At 40.5% G+C, this 22288-nt stretch overlaps 2 protein-coding genes across 3 annotated transcripts in view; one reads left to right on the top strand and one right to left on the bottom strand.

Moving 5' to 3' along the window:
- Positions 1 to 8111, top strand: part of srpk1b (SRSF protein kinase 1b) — a 29283-nt gene extending 21172 nt beyond the window's left edge. For both annotated transcript variants that reach the window (XM_046028541.1, XM_046028540.1), the window contains exons 10-16: positions 446 to 674; positions 894 to 1274; positions 1990 to 2084; positions 2280 to 2387; positions 5812 to 5881; positions 6112 to 6204; positions 6539 to 8111. In XM_046028541.1, the coding sequence (XP_045884497.1) occupies positions 446 to 674; positions 894 to 1274; positions 1990 to 2084; positions 2280 to 2387; positions 5812 to 5881; positions 6112 to 6204; positions 6539 to 6723 (1161 nt within the window). In that variant the 3' untranslated portion in view covers positions 6724 to 8111. The remainder of the gene's footprint in view (positions 1 to 445; positions 675 to 893; positions 1275 to 1989; positions 2085 to 2279; positions 2388 to 5811; positions 5882 to 6111; positions 6205 to 6538) is intronic.
- Positions 8112 to 8194: 83 nt separating this feature from the next.
- lhfpl5a (LHFPL tetraspan subfamily member 5a) lies at positions 8195 to 14019 on the bottom strand. The gene is made up of 3 exons (XM_046028527.1): positions 13566 to 14019; positions 9856 to 10092; positions 8195 to 8743 (listed from the first exon to the last, which is right to left on the bottom strand). The coding sequence occupies exons 1-3, from the start codon at positions 13966 to 13968 to the stop codon at positions 8733 to 8735; spliced, it is 651 nt and encodes a 216-aa protein (XP_045884483.1). The 5' UTR covers positions 13969 to 14019; the 3' UTR covers positions 8195 to 8732.
- Between the last annotated feature and the right edge of the window lie 8269 nt (positions 14020 to 22288).

Here is a 22288-nt window from a genome sequence, read left to right as displayed (position 1 = left end):
CGGAACCTGAATGATTTGGAGGCTGTCTGCAGGGAGGAGTGGGCCAACATCCCTGCCGAAATGTGCACAAACCTTGTCACCAACTATAAAAACCGTTTGACATCTGTGCTGGCCAATAATGGCTTTTCTACAAAATATTAACATGCTGTTTGTCCAGGGGGTCAAATACTTGTTTTTCCTCATCAGATGGTTATCAATTTTAATAAATTCATATGATGTGATTTTCTGGAATTTTCTTTGGGATTCTGTCTTTCACTGTTAGAATGTACATATGATTAAAATTATAGATCGTTGCATTCTTTGTAAGTGGGCAAACCTGCAAAATCAGCAAGGGGTCAAATACTTATTTCCCCCACTGTATGAGGACTCACAAAATACATTTAGAATCAAGTTGTAATACAAACTTGAATTTATTTTCTCTCTCCTCTTGTTCTTCATTCCTAAGATGGCCAAAATGTCAAAGAACAAAAAGAAGAAGATGAAGAAGAAGCAGAGAAAGCAGGCGGAGCTTCTAGAGAAGAGGATCCAGGAGATGGAGGGAGGAGCAACACCTGAAGGAGGAGGAGAAGAGGAGGAGGATGAGGAGACGACAGAGACCACTGAAGAGACGACTTCCTCAGCCACCCTCTCTATGTCAGCCACACTGCAAGACATTGCTAACCATGCTATTGCAGGTGAATGGCTGGCCGATCGTAGACTGAAGTGGATAACTGCGCATAATTGTTGTAGTTAAAATGTTTTAATTGGTTTAAAAATCTGAATAGATAGTATCCTGTAGTATTTAACATCTGAAATAATTAATAATCAAGTCGAGTTTGGGCATTATCAAGAGTGTCATTCGTTAGGAAATGAATTAAACATAGTTGAATAATCTGCGTTGTACTTTGCCACAGACTCTACCCCCGACGAGCAGCCCCAGCAGAAGCCAGAGGTGAATGAACGGGAGGAGGAGAGCGGGATGGAGGTGAACTGTAACGGCCACGCCTCCACACTGGAGAGTGAGACCAGCCCAGAGGTACAAGGGACCAAGCAGTCGACAGAGGAGCAGGAGGACCAACGGAACGCAAACCGGCCTGAAAGCAACACAGAGACCTGGGACACGTTGAGCAACAAAGAAGAGCATCAGACCTGCAAAGGTTCACCCGGGGACACCAACCTGCAGCAGCTCCCTGCCCCTCTCAGCCCAGACTCTGTCACAGTAGAGCTAAAGGAGGATAAGAAGGGGGAGGAGATGGAGACCAAAGGAGGGGATGAAGACGAAGACAGCCAGAATGGTGAGTTAAGTTGAGAGTTGTGAGTTAAGCACTTTACTGAAGCCAAGTTACACTTATATTGAGTATTTGAAAGAGTATTCTGGATCTGAAATGAAAACAATTTGGATATCGTCTGCATAATTGTATACAGCATGGTTTATTTAATTAATAATCCTGTTTACATATCTGACTCGCCAGGACAGCTGCAGTGTTAAGGGTGGTGTCATATACAGTATATTTTTACATTCGCTCAATAATCTGATATCACACTCACACATTCTTTAATATGCACATTAACGCAACACGCATTACAATGAGAAAAGGAACCGTCAGTATGACTGAGAGTGAAGTGGCACAGTAAGCATGAGTTGTACTGTTGTCAGTAAGAGCTAGAAGGTGAGCAGGCTGCATCAGATCAAAGGTGCTAGTAAACACTAATGCAAATGGATTATCCTGGCACATCATTAACAACCTCCGCTAACCAAGTACCCAGAGGAGACCCTGAAATGTCATCTACGGAATGCAAACCCAGGAGTTGGGATGTAGAGGGTTGTCATGTTTAATGTGATCCTGGGAGTTTTATTCCCAGTTGTCGGGATGAACCCGTGCGGTTATGAGCATTCTGCCAGTTTAGGTTTCCTTGGTTGTCTCCAATGTGTCTAAATATTTTCTTCCCCCTGCATTTCTACGTCACCCTCTTCTGCCCCCTCTCCCTTTCCTCTCCTCTCTTTAACAGGAGCATCAGGCAGTATGTTAGTAAATCCCCTGGACCCTGTAAATGCTGACAAGCTGCAGGTTAAGATCGCTGACTTGGGCAACGCCTGCTGGGTGGTGAGTACAGATATATACATGAGCCCTTTTTATTTTTCAGTCAAGGACTGTTATTGAGATGTTTTTGAAAGGTTGGTCCACTGTGCTTTAAATCTGAACTTTAAATCTGGCTTAATTCAAGTAGCAGCCCTTTGTAAATACCAGCTTATTTATTACTTCGTGCCTCAGCATTCAGGATTTCTCTCATTCTTGCAGCACAAACACTTCACAGACGACATCCAGACGCGGCAGTATCGTTCTCCCGAGGTGCTGACTGGAGCCGGCTACAGTACACCAGCTGACATATGGAGTACAGCCTGCATGGTAAAACAGACACATACACAGTGTAACCGTAGGGCACTATGTCATTGACACCGACTGGGAAGACAAAAATGTTGTTGTCATATCCTACCCGAAAAACGTTTTGGAAAGTCTTTGTTAAATGTTTTGGAAGATGTACTGTTCACATCAGCTTCCAGACTACTTCTTCTCTTCTCTTATTGACTCATTGCTGATTTTTTTTTTTTTTTTTTTACCAGTTGGCAGAAATGTGTATCATGTCAATATTAAAGATGCACCGATTGATGGGCTGTGACCGGAATCAAACAGTCTTGAGCTTAATCGGCCATGACCAGTGGCTGGTGTCAATCAGCGTCAAATAAACACATTCTGTGCTGCATGGTGTGTCGTCAGGCACACAGCGGTGCAGACAGTAACCGACTATTGTCACAGCCACACACGCTTGTTACAACATGTCGTCTGTGTGGAAGTTCTTCACTGAAAGCTGTAAGCTTCCCCACACACTGTGGATCCCCAGTTATAGTTTTGCAGAGAAACAGAAAGAGATGTTATCTTGTATTACGTTACAGACACAGGGATCATCTAAAGCACTGACCAGATAAAGCTACAGTGATCAGCTTCGAAGTCTTATGTAGCTATCAGCTTTTAAATTAAACTTGAGGTTGTTTTAGGCATGTGCTAGTTAACAGTCACGAAAATAAAATAAATACTACTTTCAAAAATACATATTTTAATTAATGTTTCTGCTATAGCAAAAGAAAGTGAAATCAAGTCCTGATCTGAGCAGCTGATATGCTGTTTAGCAGCGGCGTCGTTAGCCCTGGTTTTTTGAAAAGCCCCGGATCTCGGAAGGGTTTTTAAAAATCAAAAAACAAATGGCCGAAAATTGAACTTTACTCGCTTAACTAAGTTACGTGCGCGGGAATGAGCGAAAGAGAGAGAGAGATTATTGTTATTATTTATTCTCCTGCACATTAGCGGAGCATTGTGTCTGTCCTCTCTGCTCCACCTGAAGCTGTGAGTTGCACTTTATCAGAGGCGCTGAAATTAACTTGTGTGGATTTGTGGTGAGGTTAATCACCTGATAGGCTGAGGAGGCATTATACATATTTCATTTCATAATCTATGTTTTGTCACCCCTCTTTCCTAATGTAAAGATTTTTTTCGCATTACCTTCCTGACTCAGGCGATTTCGGAGCTGGCTCATATAGGAGGCGGTTTACTAAGTGACCAGTCAATCACTCACACACTCCACATCAGTCGCGGACAAAATGTAACCAATAGAAATGTTGAGGGAGGGAAAAAAAGTTGGTCGAGGCCTGTGCAGCTTCTTCTTTTGTGCTGCTGTTGCTTCTAGCTGCAGGCAGCAGTGATGATGTCTGCAGCAGTGGTGGGTACATCTAATGTAGGCCTACTCTTAATTTCGCTACATTTTCCATTCATATCATACCTTTTATAACTTAATCAGTCTATAATCTGCAGTGTCCTGGCCAAGGCAGGCAGTAGTACATTTGCACATTTAAGATGAAAATATAAGGTCATAAAATATCAAAATGTTCTTAAATGCTCACCACAATGCAGCAAGACCTGAATTTTGTGTCCCTTTACAATAATAATTTCCACAATAAATTGGTGCAGAAAAACACCAGAATGCAGGAAATTATGTGTTTAACACTCACAATTTTATGGGGGAGTACGCCCAGACCCCTCTGTTCATACGGTTGCAGTTTTTTTTATATTATTATAATTAGTGTAGAGTTTTGTTGTGCCGTATAAGTAGAGGATGTTTACTGTTGCTTTACTGCTTTACAGACTTAACTTTGGGGTGGGGGTGTAAATTATTATGTGAAGATATGAAATTTTATGGGCTGGGCTAAGCCCCCAATGTTTCAAGATCCTGAAAACACCCCTGCTATTTAGTGACGGAGCAGTTTACACGCCAGTACTGCAACACACCGGGACAAACTGACACTACAGAGAAAGGAATAACGTCATGCATTACATTTACGAATTTACAGGAGGACCAATAATAACGATTTTGTAGTAGACAGCGTTTCACAACGTGTTTATATTTTCCCCTAACTCAACAACTCACAAAATTCTGTGACTTTTTTTAAGGGAGTTTTGGGCGGCCTGCAACGCCGCCTCACGCATAGACAGGAGAACTGTTCTCTCTTCTTTTGAAAGTATGAAATTGTCCGGTGTTGCCATGAGCGATGCATCGTTTGATTGTAAAATCAGGGCACGTCTGCCACGGAACAGGGCCGTTATCGTGTATCATAGTTACGTGCTATACTCAGCACCATTAACAATCAATCAATCAAACTGACTAAGGGAAACTGTATTGAAAACGTTACAGCTCATAACGTAAAGTAATAGTAACACGAGTAACACTAACGAGCTTACCGAGACGAGTCTTCATCATCCACACACTGTTTCCAGGAAAACTCCGCTTTGCAGATGCTGCAGTTAACAAACTTTTTGGAGTGCTGAAATGTGTTTGAAATGCTCCCACACTTTGGAGGTTTTAGGTTATTAAAACAGTTGCCGAATTTAATAATCGCCGACTATGTTGATTATTTGTTGTACCCCTAGAATAAAGGGGGTCATTCCTGTAGTTTGTGAGTAAATATTAAAATAATTAAGTAGAATTAAATGGTGAGATAAGAAATAACCTACTAGAAATAGTCATGTATTCTCTTAAATATTTTCAAATAAAATAGTTACACTATCATTCTCTGGTAAACACCACATGACTTACATAATGTACTTAATGCTGCAATTTATTTTAAGTTGGATTTGTATAGAAAAGCTCTGAACAGTAGCCTAACCTGGAGCACTTTATATATTGAGATGTGTTTGAGTGAGAGAAGATCCTGTGACCTGCTTCATGTCTGGAGGAAATGTAAAAGTTATTTAATAGTCAATGTTTTATTATGAACATACAGTTGAATGGACAGGGAGAAAAGCCAATCCTTATGCTGGTGCTAAAGGGGATCCTAATAAAGAAAGAAAGAAAGAAAGAAAGAAAGAAAGAAAGAAAAAGGATTTTTCATTAAAGAAAAGTTACAAAGATGTTTGAGTATGCTGTTAATTATAGTTCTTAGAAAGAAAGAAAATTAGAATCGGCGGGTCACACCTTTAAAAAATCGGATATTGGCCAGGAAAAATACAATCAATCAGTGCATCAATATGCATGCGATACAGAAAATCTGTGAACATGATCATCGAAACATTGGTCTACAGCAACACTAGTAGTAGTTAAAATGTGTGTATACACACATAATGTAAGATGAGCTATTAGTGAAGGTTGCTGAACCTGAACCCTTAAATAGATGAAGCATTGGGAAACAATTGCTACAAACTCACATGGCTCACTGATGGACTTGTATTTGATTAAACCCATTCATTTATTGAGTTCATATGTTTGTGGGGTTTTTTTCCTCAGGCTTTTGAGCTTGCCACTGGAGATTATCTGTTTGAACCCCACTCTGGAGAAGACTACTCAAGAGACGAAGGTTGGTGTCTGCTTCCCCAGAAACATCTGTCCCGCAAAACATAAGACATTTAACTAGATGGTTATTCCAATAGACCCGTGAAATGAGTGTGAATGCCAGATTCACATGTGAAGTTATAGACTTTATACTGTGTTTATAAAGAGTCCAGTGCTTTAGCCATTTACTGAAATGGTTCTGTTTACTTTGTTGCTTCAGCAGCTGTCTTTGTGTATTTCTCCACTTCCCTGTAGATCACTTAGCGCTGATCATGGAGCTCCTAGGCAAAGTTCCTCGGAAGCTGATCTTGGCAGGCAAATACTCCAAGGAGTTTTTCACAAAGAAAGGTAAACATACCCTGGCCACGCCACTGGCTGTCTGCTGTAGCTAAATCCTGTTCATCCTTAAAATATACTTAGGTATTTGGTGTGAAAGTGAATATTTCAGACTGTGCACCTCAAGGGAACAGCCACCTGCTCAGCTGAGGACAAAACTAAAGCTAATTAAATTAAGTGCAGCTATTCCAATTCATAGAGGTGGTGCAGGGGATTATTCCAACCAAAAGCACTTTTACATATTATTTGTATAAAACCATCATTTTACATGTTTATATAATAACTATAATATGTAATGCGTCAACATTCAGAACCGTAATTATTGAAATGTAATATTTTCTCCCAGGCGACCTGCGTCACATCACCAAGCTGAAGCCGTGGGGTTTATTTGACGTGTTGGTAGAAAAGTATGAGTGGTCCAAAGATGAGGCACACACCTTCAGCACCTTCCTGCTGCCCATGCTGGACCTGGTGCCTGAAAGGAGAGCCACCGCAGCCCAGTGCCTCTCCCATCCTTGGCTCACATCCTAGAGGCCCACCCGCACACACCTCCACCCTCATATTGTGAAAGGATAAATTAAGATCGAAGATTCCTGGGCTTGAAAACATACCGTCAAACACATTCATGTCTGCAAGACCCTGTGTCTGCATTGTGCCTGCATCCTCCTGTCATGGCTCTCAGAGGCTAGCTACACACACTTTCATGAATTCAATAAAGAGAGGGACTGCGGCTGAGTCTTTGCCCTGTTTTGGATTACACTGGTGATGGAAGGAACTCGAGGTCTTCTCCCTATATTTATGGCTGTCTTTTTTTTTTTATTGGCTGCATAGGACTTATCGACCTCGCTCTTTTTTTCTGACTCCGGCTCTTTCTCTGCAGCACATTATTTTCTGTATATTTAGCTATAGATAATAGACTGGGATTTAAAAGGAAGTTGCACTTTGTCTACAAATGCAGAACAAGGCAGGATGTTAACAGAAAAATAAAGATCGCCCACATACTGTTATCATTTAGGTCACTAATAAGCCAAATCTGTCTGTTTGCCGGTCATTACGTTAGCTGTGCCAGCTTTTTTGACTGTCAAATGTGCAAAGTGCTCAGAAATAACAACTGCATAATGCTAACAGGCATGATGAGAGTCTAGTAATGTTCTTAGTGCTGTTGGCTTTATCCTACACAAAACTTTTGTACATTTGTATACAGGCAGAACTACATGATTAGAAAGCATAACTTTCATACATTTCAAAATTGTGCACCAGTTCTGGAGTGGGACTCATCAGAAACTATTTTTCAGGAAACTGTTTAATCTCAGATTTTTCAAGTGTTATCATTTAATTTCAGCATTATCTTATGTAAAAAGGAGGAAAAAAAGCACTTGGCACAGTATAATGTGAAAAACTTTCAGATTCCTTCAACTTTATGCTGTCTCATACTTGTATCACTTAATGCCTGTTAAGAAAAAGGCTTCATATTCCATTTCCCACATTAACAGTAAAATCTAGTTGTGTGGATCCACGTCCGGAGTACAGTACCAAAGAGTTGGCCTGTAGCCTCTCCCTCTCTGCGGCTAATGCTGTGCAGTTTCTAGAGGAGACTGTCAGCAGTTTAGATTGAAGGCAGAAGCCTTTTTTAAAAATTTTTTTTTTTTTATTACACTTTATGGAAATGCCTCCAAGAATGTTCAGGTGATATCTGGTTGTAGGATTATTAAAGCTTCGTGTTTCCACTGCACATGGAGGTGTTGGATTTGAAAATAATAGATTGTACTAAAAAGAAATGCTGTAATAATGCTTTGAATCCCCTCAAAACCATTTGTTTTTCTACCAAGTCTCATCTCCTCTGTCCATGTCTCCCCTCTTAATTTGATTAATTTTTTTTTTTCTGAAGGTAATAAGAATAAACATTTTTCAAAATCTCACTAGATTGTGGTGGTGATTTGAGGCAAATACAGTGTTTCATGCAGGGATTTCAGTCCCTAAAGACACAGAGCAGAATCAGATGTTCAATAGGAAGATTTTATTCCATACTAAACACTAACAGATCCATGAACCAAGGCCATAGGGTTTACATTGAGGACTGTTTGGAGCATATTTTATTTGGACTTTATTAGAAAAATCACTCTGTACTCCTTAATACATTTACGTGAAACACCTGTTTTCAAAGTTAATGATTAAATTAACTTTTTTAATGGTGTTAGCACAGTCTTCTTAGCATTTATGTTAACTGTAGTTAAAGTAACAAGGAGCTGCTCTACATTGGTATTTGAGTAACAAAATCTTTTGCAGAAAAGTCCACAGAATGTTAATTCCTTTGTTTTAGTCCAAAATACAGAGTTAGCTCATCTAAGACTGCAAGGTCTGAGCTGGAGGCTGGATAGTGACTACTCCCATGTTTTCAAAGTCTATTGTCATAATTTCAAGGACAAGATGAACTTATTTTTAGATTAACTAATTGTCCTGAATCCTTGGAGAATCCTTTCAGTCAGTAGTACTCCCCATAAAGTCTCGTCCATCTCTTCCCTCTGTTGCCCACAGCCAGCCTAGTCGTTATCTGTGGTTGAGAGAAAAACATTACTGAAAAGAGAAGGAGGTGTAATCTCAGTTCAGACAATGACAGCTTTATGTCAATAGCTCAGCTGGGTTTTAACTGATACACCCACTCTATGTTAAGACCAGTCTAAATCCATGCTAGCGGCTCTGTGAGGCTGTATTCAAGCAGCTTTGAGCTAAATGCTAACATCTGCATGCTAACATGCTCACAATGATAATGTTAGTGTGTTGATTTGTAGCAGGTATAATGGTTACCATCTTAATTTAATGTTACCATTCTAACTTTAGCTAATTAGTACACAAAAAAGTACAGCTGAGGCTAATGGGAATGTCATTAGTATTGGACAAATGAAAAGTTAGGCACTAGATGAAAGGTCAGGGGATCAAATGTATTACAGTTCATCCTCTGGGGAACATCAGTTTCCATATTTCACAGTAATCAATCCTCATGGTGGCACTTTTTTTATACCTTTATTTTCCCCAGCCAACACATTCTTATTTACAATAACGGCCAGGCAGGAGAGGAGACAAAGGCCTCCTGTTGGGAATGGGTACTGGGATTAAACTAAACACTCCAAACACTAGAGTAAAGGTAAAGTCAATAAAATACATCATCCACATTGACCTGCTGGTGTTGCTAGAGTAAAAGTCAGAGGATCACTGAAATCATTAGAATTTATCCTGTAGGGAATCAAAATATCTGTAGCAAATCTTTGCTACCCTCATGGTAGCGCTAGATGAAATGTCAGAGGATCACAAGTCTGTAGCATTCATACTCTAGGAACCATGACTGTCTGTACAATATTTAATTTCCATCCAGTATTTATTGAGATATTTCAGTCTGGACTAAAGTGATGGACCGAACAACCTTGCCATCTAGAGCATATGCTGCCAGTGATCGTTTTGTTCTCAGTTTATTCAGACCTCAGCAATTCAATACTTAAACAGGGGGTCAAACTTTGAGGTCTCAAGGCTGCCCAGCCTCTGCTTCACTTCAGTCCACCCTTTTCTTTCCTCTTGCAAAATTTGCTATCTCTTTCCTCCAGCTAGATATCCTCATCCAGCCTGTGTCCCCCTCCCTCCTTCCCTTCAACCCTCCCTTCACTCTTGTACCTTTCCCCTCCACCTGGAAGTCCTCGGGCAGCAGCTTGTCCTGCCGGCTGCCCAGGCTGAAGGCCACCATGGAGAGGATGAGCGAGTCCATGATGCTGATGATGGCCAGGATGTACGCCCAGCGCACCGTGCAGTTGCCCAGGGTGTATTTGTCAGTCCGCTGGCCACACATGCGCTTCACCTCGTCCGAGTCCCAGCCGTCAGGATAGATCATACAGCCAATCACCATGCATGTGCCTGGGAGAGAGGGAGGCACAGCATGAGGGTTTAATACCAGGTCATTCATTTTGAAAACATTTCTTATTTATTTGAATACACAAACTTTTTGATGTGGGAAACCTGTGGAATTGCATTTGGATGTATTCAGTAAAGGAATTTACATTTACTCAAGTACTACACTTAAGTACACATTTGAGGTACTTGTAGTGTACTTTGTTTTTTATATTCCTGCCACTTCTACTTTTCTACATTTCAAAGGGAAATGTTTCACTTTTTACTGCACTACAGAGCTTATAAAATATGATGTTTTGTTATAAATTAAACCACCCCACGGTATATACAAGAGCTGAAACAATTAGTCAATCGACAGAAAATTAATTGGTGACTATTTACAAAATAATTTTATGTAATTTTTCATGTACAAATACAATCAGCCTCTCAAATCTGTGGATTTGCTTCTTTTCCTTGTAATAACTGTAATCATTCTGAGGTTTGGACTAGTTGTTATTGTTGTTGTATATTATAAGAAAACATTGTGAATGTATCACGCTGTGATGGACAAGAATTTTTACAAACCAAGCAATCATTTGATTAATGGTTTGATTAATCCTCAACTAACAATAAAATGCTGCTTACACATAAATGAATAAGTATTAATAATCTAGTGATAGAATATGTAATATCTCCCTGGGGACTTTTGGGTGCATTTATTGAAGTACAGGATCTGAATACTTCCTCCACCACTGTCTGTGTTTGAGTTTTATATAAAGACTTGTTGACTGCTAAAAGAACATCTTGCTGCGGTTGATGGGCAATATCACGAACCACCGTCTTCACCTCCACTGATGAAATAACAAACAAAAAGAGAAATTAATTAAATACACTCCACTCATTCAGGTATACGCACATGTGCGCACACACGCAGGTGAGATGCTTAGCAACTCCAGAGCGTCTCAACTCTGGAAAGATGAACCTCTTCATCCATTATTAACTCTACAGAAAGACAACCTCTCTTGTGCTGGCTCACCTCGGCATGTAGGTGAAACATTAGCACATACGCACACCTAATCTAAATCAAAGAATTAAAAAGAATCAAAGAATTAGAATAACCCTTTCACAAGAACAGTCCCCACTAACAACAACCCTTTTTACTTAAATGGGGCCCTATGAAGAGAGATACAGATTCAATTGCAAAACATTACAAAAAAATCATCATTAGAAGCAAAACAATGTCTGAAACTTCTGCAATCTGAACCCAAAGTAAACCAAATTTAGAGGCTAGCGACCCATAGAGACTTTATCTTTAAAAAGCTACCGCTGGGAGATGTTTTTATTGTCCTCACTAACAGTAATATGAAATATCCACCCTTACAACTACTGGAGCGCGCGCACACACACACACACACTCAGAATGACAGGTGTGAGGCGTGTGAAATGGGAGAGGAGAAAGTGTAACAGCACACCTCCAGGTTTAGCTCATTAATTGCTTCATTATAGGCTCATCCTTTCACTTGCAGCTACATCTGTTCAAAATCTGCTTCTGCACTCATTTCTCTCTTTATGAGGCCGAAATGCACTCATCTTTTTATAACCAAATGGCCTACAATTAGCAACTGTCCCGAGATGAGATTTTGTTAACTGTTGTGTCTCAGTGGTGGAAAATAACAAAGTACATGTATTTATATTTCACGCTACTTTATACTTTGAATCCACTACATTTCAGAGAGAAATATTTTACTTTATCCTCCACTACATTTAACTAACAGCTATACAGAAAACCAATGTGTATTTTTTTTAAATGATACATTGCAAAGGAATAACTAACCCAATATTTTACTTTAGTAACATTTTGAATACATGACATTTACATGTAACAAAGTATTTCTACAGTGTTGTATTTGCTGCTTATACTTGAGTAAAATATCTGAATACTTATTTCACTAATGTTAGAAAGGCTGCATTATAGCCCTGGTCACTGGGGCCAGTGCCCTGAGGCCTCGGACTGCCAGGGGGCCTACAAGCCTCAGGCAGCGCACGGTTCGTGGCCCAAGCTGCCACCTGGGCCCCTTCGTACATACAGTGCATGCTTAAAACAAGAGCCTCTCGGAGAGTACAGTGCTTCTACACCACTGGTTGACACGCTACAATGTGCTGTGACATGGTACAATATTCACGAACAAGTCTGCTCATTCTGCATAAAAGAACAGCTTGAAGGCTGATGCTAAACTGAATGGCTGCCTTGAATATTACCTCATCAATAATGGGAATAATGACTCATCAGTAAAGTTGAGGGGGGAAAGCACTGGAAAGCACCCAGCCAAACATATTCCCTGAAACTTATTCCTGTGAGGGTTGTGTGTGTCTGTCTGTCTGTCAATGTATTAATGTGTGTCTATGTGTCAATATGCAGAACCATGAAATTCAGTGCAGAAGTCACAGACAAGTATACAAGAAATAGCTCAACTTCAGACCGCCAGTCAGAATGGAGGACCTTTGATCTTAACTCGGACTAGGTAAGCAACCCTCCCATTCAGACAGATAGAGAAAGTCCTCTGAAACTTTTCTTCAAAGAAGAGTCAAAATAGCCTAAACTATAGGGTGTATCGGTGAAGTGACCTCACCATGAACACCAGAAAGCATTTTTGTTTTTGTGTGGATAAAGTAAATAAAATGTGAGCATTACAGCCATTTGGAAAATTGGTAGTTTCTGCTTTCATCCAGAAAGCTTGAGGATAATTTATTATGGGCGTGAATGTAGGATTTGCCTGTCATTCATTTGGAAGCTCACTGAGCCAAATCTACCACCTATTGATTTCAAAAGCACTTGTGTAGAAACAGCACAAATTTTCGTACGTTTTTGGTGTAAAATAATGCATGAACTGTGGGCAGGACAGCGATTAAAAGACTAGATTTGGGGAGGGGGGTGCTCCAAGAGACACGTGCCCAGGGGCCTCACAGGACCATGATCCAGCCCTCGTTTCCTGCCTAGGCCTATGTATTTTCACATTGACGTGTCATTGATTACTTATTAGTTAGACCATGCATGTAAAGGTTTACAGTATATTTCTTCATTTATTTATGTATCTGTGAAGTCATTCAAGACTAAATGATAAAGAGCTTAATAAATAACTCATGGCGACCAATAAGAAGGTCCTCAATAGTGTGGTAATGTAAATGTGCTGGGTGTGCAGACATGAAAATTCCGTTGATACTTAATCATTGTTTATGAACATAAGTTTGTGTATTTTTGTACAGTTTTTGTACTGCATTCTGTTTTCTATATGAAATATCTTATCCAAAATATATACCCTAAAGTTGATTATAACGCGTATAGCCTATAGTGTAGCCTAATTACGAGCCTATAATGTGAGATGAATGTTTTTACATGAATCATATAACCTATCAGTAACTCTTTGAAGTGACTTTTGTCGTAGCCTAACTTCCATATGTGCAGCAGCTTCAATCTTAAGTCAAACCCTGGTGGAGCTCACTCGAGGCCAGCTGCATCCAGGCGCAGATCTTGTAAACGCTCCCCGCGTTGCAGAAGAAGAAGAGGCTGAAGCAGACGATGCTGCCCACCACCAGCAGCATGGAGATCCCCACGAAGAACATGGCCGTCTTGAAAGCGCCGGATGGGATGGAGCCGAAGTCCAACGCGCTCCCCTTGCAGGTGAGCTCCGAGGTGAGCGCGTTGCCGATGCAGTAGTGGAAGAGGCCGAAGTACCCGGCCTGCGGCGTGTTGACGCTGTCCCCGATCCAGTAAGGCTGGATGAACACCACCACGGTGATGACGGCGAAGGTGATGGTGAAGACCGTCCACAGCACGCCTACGGCCCGGGCGTTACGCACGTAGTTGGTGTGGTAGATTTTGGCTGCCTCCTGAGCCGGGAGCATGGCGAGAGGGAGGGCCTCTGTCACCTCTTGGATGGCCTAAAAGGTAGTGGTGGTGGGGGCGGGACTCTTCTTGGATTGCCTTTCTCTTGTAAACCTGTTCAAGAGTGAGTATGCCACAGATTTTAGTTTCCTGATTAAAAACGTCCTCTGACTAAGTGCACATTCTTTACATCCATCTTTACCCAGTGCTGGATCAATAACAAGAAGTTTCTCTTCAGTTAACTCAACGCTACAAATATCACCACAGGACCATAAGTCTCTATACACTAACTTAAATGGAAAGGGGTTTCTCCAGTGTGTGTGGATGGTTATTTCTTCCCTCTGTGTCAGCTGGCAGAATGTTTCCTCTCTAGGGGAGGCTGTGGGCTTCAGATAATGAATGATTAATGGTTAAAAGATCCGCAGAATAGAGTAACAGTGCAAGCCTTTCCAGATGGCAAGAAAGGCTATTGTCCTTTCACTTTTAAGGGTGTAGGGTTTATTCACTTGCCTTTATTTTATGTCAGATTTTTTTTTTTAGATCAAATATTGGCCATATACCAGTTCAGATAAGACATAATAATGCAGATGCACAGTGACTCTTTGCCACATGGTGGGTCAGACCAACTTTAAGTTTCATGTTTTTTCACATTTTTGTCAAGTTTGCCTTGACACAATACTCATATGTACATCGAAAGAGTTTTTATTTGCTGTAATTCTTCTTCTTGTCTATACTTGCCAGAAGGAAACCCCGTCTCAAAGTAGTACTGGTGAGATGGCGTGTCACAGCTCCAGCCAACTCTTAGTCACGCAGTCTGCCTGTTTTTGACCATGAGTAAATGTGATCTTGTACCTATCCTGCTTGTTTCTGGCTTGTGCATCTGGGTTCAAACCTTTTTCTCTAGTGACTCATTGTACGGGGGACAATATCCACAGGTCCGTGTTCTGTGTAAAAAATAAGTGTGAAATGTAAAGCCAACATCAGGCTTCACCAGTCTGAGTAAGACAAATCATGTGGTTATCTACGAAAGTAAAATGCAATTCCCTCATTGCACTTCAACAGACAGTGTTTGCTTGCTGAGCCACGTCAGAGGGCCAGAACCCAAAATGGAAATTTGAACTGTATCTACTTGATCTGACCAAGTGAGACTGGTGAAGCCTTAGACCAGCTTCAAGTTCAGAACGCATGTTATCACCAAACGAGGTATGTGGATTTTGTCCCCCATCACATTGGGATCGTGTGAGGAAGGGATCTCTTCATGGACAGTATTAACAGGAGGAATGATTACAGTCACCTATAGAATCTCAGTGTGGCATGTATTGTGCCAAAGTTGACACAGATTCCTTGAGATGGGATTTACTGGGGATTCAGTCATTGCAGCCTTCTTTGAATAAGCTTCCCGAGCAAGTGAGGGTCTGAATGACTCACTCACATATGCTACAGTCCAACACTAGATGGAGCTACAGAGCTTCAGTGTAACTACATACTGTTTCCCACTTTGACCCAAATCACTCTTCACACAAATCCCAAGCTGTCTCAAGCATGTTCTTATGTTTTTGGTCACATGTCCTTGAGACAAAGTAAGATGTGTAAAGCGATTAGTTAACCAAGGCAGTACTGAAGAAAACTGGCAGGATTAAACCTTATACCTCTCTCTCACAGGACACCGCAAGAGTTTTTTTTGTGTGGTAGTGTCAAGTGTCAGTATTGGAAGAAATACTCTTCTTCCAATACCCGAAATTTTACTTATGTGCAGTATGTTAGGTTTTAATCAAGTCCTGGATAAAAAATTATACTTAAAAAAAGTCCTTAAGTGTCAGAAGTAAAAATACTACTAGATACTATCTTTTTGTTTATTTGTGTTACATTATTCTGTATATATTAATGGATTCATATTATTACTGATGCATGTGTTGCCACTGGTTGAGGTGGAGTTAATTAACCCCTTACTATACTGATGAGTAGTTTCAGCTATAACAATACATAATATTTTATAAGCTGATAATATCTTTTGTATGTAAAGTCAGTAAACAAAACAACATTACCCTCTGAAATGTAGAGGCCTAATAAACCCACAGACTAAGTGTCAAAGGATGTTTTCTTTCTTTTTCTGATGCTTTGTATTTACAGATTATTTGTATAAAATGCCTTTTCTTGTGGTGTTCATCCTGATCCTCATCACCAGTCGTGAAATAAACCACATAATAAGCTCACATCTGCTGCATGTCTTTCAGCAACATTAAATGATCATGATCAGACATGGAAAGCAGTGTGGAAATGTGGTGCTTTGCTACAGTCACGCATGGGCTGTAAATGCAGTTATTTCACAATTCATGTCACACACAATGGAAGTTAACTGCTAAGTCCTGCTATCTGTATCGTTACACCTCTTATTGTCACAGTGTTTTTCCGTGCCTGTTCCATGCTTTTGCTCTCAGTGTTGTCCCATATACTGCTGTCCTTCACACAAATGTATTGACTTAAAGAAGCCCTTTCACATGCTTGATGCAGACATATTTGACCTTTTGGTAGCTTTCAGATCCTAATCAGTGAATACTTAGGCTGACTGAATATTGTCTACTTAGATCCTTGGAGCTTTATGTTTGACCCATAACCCACAATTTTCCCAGAGCCATGTCTGTGATGTTTGTTCCATCCCATTTTTTTATGTTTTTTTACTGTTGATATGATACATGTAATAGGTTGATAAATAGATCTGTATGGTGTGTGTGCATGTGTCTTTTGTGTGTATGAGCGTGGGTACTTGCGTGTCAATGCACTTAGCTTTATTAAGTGATACTGCCCCAGAGTGAGAGCGAGGCTGTTTATAATCAAGTTATTTGGGAGCAGCAATCCAATTTTCCGATACAGGATGGAGTGAGATTTCATGTGTGAGAGTGTGTGTGCGTGTGTGTGTTTGTGTGATGCTTGTGGAGAGAAAGAGCGAGACCCTACTGCCACTAGTCCATTCACACACAGTAGATGTTGTCAATATAATAAATATTATAATATAATCTCTTTTTTTTCTTTTTCTTTAAACAGAAGCTGCACACAGAAAGTGCTGAAATCAAAACTGATTTTTTTAGTTTAGTGTTTGTCCTAGAAAAAGTTATTTAAGGAGCTGGTTGTATTGCTTCGAGCGGAATTCAGGAGTCTGGTGATACTCCTTATCTTCCATTTTAAGCCAGGTGGAAGTTGTGTGTCTGTGTGTGTGTGTGTGTGTGTGTATGTGTGTGTCTCTTTAACCCCCTTTAGGCCTATTTGTTCGGAGAGCACAAAGAGGCTTTTCTGTCAATTCAGCATCTCTTCCTGTCCCTTTCTGCCTGCCGTCTTCAGAGGCTGTTTCCATAGAAACAAGGTGCAGGATACCCTCAGAGAGATGACGGGGGAGGTGATGGAGTAAGATGACAGAGAATTTGAGTAATAATTAGGTAATTATACCAGGTCAATGAAAAGATTGCTACTATAATGAGTCATTGAAACTAGCTTGTGATCTTATGTTGATGAACCACAAAAGTTCAAATTCAGTTCAGTTTTTTTTCATTGTGTACATTTATGCCTATTCCAAAATTTGGAAGACTTACTATGTGCATTGTACACATTCACAGGTATTATTATGGGTAATATGTTCCACCCTGACATACTTTTGTGGACAGGAGTATCATGTCAATTGTTTTTTTTCTATGTTTAAAGAAGTCAGCCGCTTGTTCCTGGAGCTGTGGGAGGTCAGCTGTCACAGATGGACTCTGTTAGTCTTTTGTGAATGTGTGAGCACCAGCATGCAATGGGCTTGGTGCAGGAGACCAAAGAACAATCACTCCTTGTTGATCTCCTCTTCTAATCTCACACGCACGCACGCACACACACACACACACGCACACACGCACGCACACACACAGTCTCTCGGGTCCTAGCCCTGTGATGCAGCGGTAAATTAGCCAATGAATGTCACTACCTCTCTGAAACACCCCGCGGCTGCAGCAGCCAATATGAGCCCCCTTCTAGCCTCCACCCCAGCCACCGCCTGGTCACAGCCCAGCAGGAAGCATCAGAGCCTGGGCAGAAACGGAGCAAAGTGTGGGTCAGCATGTGCCCTGGGGATGGAAGCTGGAATGTAGGTCTGCTGTACCGGGGATCATGTTCATGACTCACCACCGTTATCTGGTGATCTGTGTTTGAAGGTTTGATTTACACACAGGCTCTTCTGGGCTCACGTTCATGCAGCCTTACAGTATTGCCTTTTCTAAAAGTGAAATAGTCCTGGATAATACCACAGAATTATTATATTAATCTACATATTATCATATCAGTATAAAGTTGAAATGTTGTTTGTTTTCTTTAAGTAGTACAATATTTCTAACTGATAAGTTGTAGCTATGAGAAAAGAGTGGTAAATGTTTACACATTTTTTTAAAGACCATATCCCCCCGCAAGTACTTCAGATTAAAACAAGAGTTAAACATACGCCTTTTCACTTTCTTGCTGAGACTAAATAATGCACTTAGATGAAAGGATCGGTGCCACTGTCATGACTGGTGTTAAAAGAAAGGCTACAGCCAGCAGCTAGTTAGCTAAGCATAAAGACTGGAAACTGGGTAACAGCTAGACTCTGTTCAAAGGTAACAAAATCTCCCTACCCGCACCTCTAAAGCTCACAAATGAACATGTTATATCTCGTTTATGTATATATATATATACATATTTACACACACACACACACACACACACACACACCACGCAGTCTAATGCAATAGCCATGACACAAATCCTCCCGTCATGAAGGTTACGATATTTCACTTTATTTTGAAACTGTTTTAGAGTGGTGTTGCTGTTGAATCGGATTGCTTTATTTTGTCCACCCAATTTATATCAGTGAGGGTAGGCTAATTAACAGATATACCTCTGTATAATACTCTGTACATCCTCCAAAAAGTCAAATCAACACCTCTCTAACACTTTTTCTCCAAAAACTGAACATTATAACCTTCATGGAGGTTGCATTTATTGCAGGACTGTTATATGAGACAACCGCCAGGGGCTCGGTGTGGGGCTATTTTTTGGCTAGGTGGAGCCCCCTTTGGTTGTTCGCTAAACTCACACAGAGGACAAGAAGAAACAAATGAGATATAAAGCATTAATTAGTGAGCTTGAGAGGTGGTGGTAGGTGGATTTTGTAGCCTTTGGACAATGCCAGGCTGTTTCTCTAAATGTTAATATTTATCACTCCCTGCCTCTGTGTTCTCAATTAGGTTTTGTTTGTTAGTAATGATCCTTTTCCATGTTCTCTGTTGTATTTTATTACAATTGTCCTCATGTGTTATTGCTGGCTTTATTTCCAGGTTTAAGTTGAAGTTGTTGGTGTCTGGTGTTCTCTAGCTTTGTTTCCTCTTGTCTGATTGCCCTGAAGTGTCACCTGTTCGCCCCCTCCCTGCCCGATTGCCCCTGTATTTAATGTGCTCAGTTCTGCCCAGTCCTTGTTGCTGCTGAATGTTTCCCTGCTTTTTTTTTTTTTTTGACCATAAAAAGTTTTATTATTCAAAACATCAACCATCTATAGTTATTTACTTATATGTTTCTCATCAGTATAATTCTGTTTAAACTGAGAAATAGTGATCATGTCAGTGACTATGTCTCTCTCTCTCTCTCTCTCTCTCTCTCTCTCTCTCTATATATATATATTACACTGACAAAGAGGTCAATCGTATGAAATTAAATGAAATTTCCTCCCATCCATCATCAACCACTTATCCTGCGTACAGAGTCGCGGGTGGCAGGAGCCAATCCCAGCTGACATCAGGCGAAAGGCAGGGTACACCCTGGACAGGTTGCCAATCCATCGCAGGGCCACACATAGACAAACAACCAGTCACACTCACACTCACACTCACACTCACACCTAACGACGATTTATAGCCACCAATTAACCTAATCCGCATGTTTGTTTTTTTTTGTTTTTTTGTTGTTTTTTTTAAACCTGTCCTGCCTGGTATAGAGTATGATGACCTGGATACCATATTGTGCCAGACAGATTTTACTTTAACAAGAGAGTATTAATATACTCCTTTGTCTGTTTTATTATTTATTTAATTATGTATTGATTTGTCACCGGGCCGGACAAGGGGGCAGACACGGGGATAGGGGGGCACAAACAGACAGCACAGAGAAAGGACAAGACCTGCAAGAGAAGGGGGATGGAAGGTGGGGACAACAGGGAATAGCAGAGGGAAACACCAATTGCAGAAAGCAACGAAACCTGCAATAGAACAGAGAGGGGGGCTTGGAGAGGAGGAAAAACAACAATAAACAAACACAAACAAAAACAAACAATAAAAATAATAATAATAGTAAAAGACAACCAGCCGAACAGCAGCAATGAACAGCTGACATAGTATGACAACTAAGAGATAAAATGAAAACAAGAAACAGTCCAGCACACTAAATAAGCAACACAGCACAGCCACGAGAGCTGGAATAATAATTAATTTAAATAAGTAACTCAAAGAAAAGCATCAGGAATAATTCTACCAGGGACAACCTAAGTTTGTTTGTGTCTATGTGTGAGACTGATTGTGTCTGTGTGTGTGTGGGTGAATGTGTCTGTATGTGTGTGTGTGTACATGTGTGTGCGCATAAGCCTGTTAAAGAATGTAGTTGTTAGTGAGAGTGGGACGCCACGACTGTGCCTAATGTTTCCCTGCTTGTCTCCATGCTCGCCCCGCTGTGACTTTTCATACTCAGTTTTGACTTTTGTTTTATTTTTTAGATTCCCTGCCCTTTGTTTGAACATTTGCTTCTACATGTAAGCCTAAGTATTTCTGTTTCGTTTTGGATTAAACATCATTACTGCACCAGAATTTCCAGTGTCTTGCATTTGGGTCTACATCTCAGTTATCTGCCTCAGCACTCAGCCATAGAACCTGACAGTATCAGTCTTCTCATCTAACTCTTAGTGAGGAAATGAATAACCGTATTTCAGAAAATGACATACCTTCACTACATCCACTGTAAGCGGTAAAAGCAGAGCTCTGCAGGGTGCTTGGACAAAGCCCTACGGGGGGTCTGGCACTGCCAAGAACTGGCAAGCTGTGCTTTATGCCACTGCAGCTGACACATATAAATCTAAGCAGCTCCTGTGTCAAACATTAAACACAGACACCTTCAAACATCTGTCTACACACTTGTTAGACTCGCCATGTATTCCCATTGAGAAGGAATTGGAGGGAAGCAAAAATAAATAAATAAACTTGAAACAAGTGTGCATCATTAAACTGCCTGACGTTTCATTTTGGCGATGCACCTCTTTCTCTGCCAGCCAGTGAGTCGTCAAATGTGTGTTTATGTAATCCTGGCCAATTCAAACTGTTTTGTTACGGTAAAGAATGGGGGATTGGTTTATGGAGCTTCAAAGCCAAATATGGAAAACGTATGTGGGGGATTACAGACACATCAAAGAATAAGGATGGAGAATACATTAGGGTGCAGTTTCATCTTCCATCTCCCTCTCTGTCTTGTTCCTCGTCTTTTTCACTGAAAGAGGGAATGTGCTGCATGTGTTGGAGCAGAGAAAGAGGACATTGGACGTCATTGGTATTAAATGCATCACAGTCAGCTTCTTTTAATACACATATAGTGTATGGGAGCATTTTGTGTTTTGGCAGTGGATTGTCTTTGTTTCTGTGTGTGTGTGTATGAGTGTCTTTCACATTATTTTTCATTGGTGTGTCAATAAAATATGTCTTATTTCAAAATGATATATTCAACATTGGAAAAAATAGCCACACAAAGATTGCGGTACATCAAAGATATGAGTCATCTTCATGTTTTCAGGTCAGGATATAATCACATGCTGCAGAAATGAGAAGGGCCATCAAGTAAGAATGATGAAGTGTGTGTGTGTGTGTGTGTGTGTGTTTGTGTGTTGAAGAAAAGTGCCAAATCCAAAGCGGGAGAATGAATTGCCGACTTCACCGTGACTGACAGAACCCGAGGGCGGCTGGAAAGATTGTATTTGAAAGCCTCTTATGTAATTAGGGTGCTGTTATTTTGACTATATGTGGTCCTAAATATGGGGATTATGCTGCAGTTTGGAAACTGCAATATTAAAATTTCTTCAGGGTTTTAAAACCCACACAGTACGGTTATGAAATGTGCTTTTTACATTGTAAAGTGCTGAGGAGGAGTTAGTATACAGGGGAGAAAACTGTAAATGTGCCTGAAAGAAAACAGTCCATCCTAATGATGTAATAGTTTGTATGAATTGGTCAGGTTAGAATTTGGTATTGGGTAAGGGTTAAGGTTAGGCATGTAGTTCTGATGGTTAAGGTAAAGGGCTTGGGAATG

Source organism: Micropterus dolomieu, linkage group LG18 (genome assembly GCF_021292245.1).
Source record: "Micropterus dolomieu isolate WLL.071019.BEF.003 ecotype Adirondacks linkage group LG18, ASM2129224v1, whole genome shotgun sequence".
In the NCBI taxonomy this organism is placed as follows: Eukaryota; Metazoa; Chordata; class Actinopteri; order Centrarchiformes; family Centrarchidae; genus Micropterus; species Micropterus dolomieu.
The sequence above is the reverse complement of the archived record's forward strand: the minus strand, read 5'-3'. Positions and strand labels throughout refer to the sequence as shown.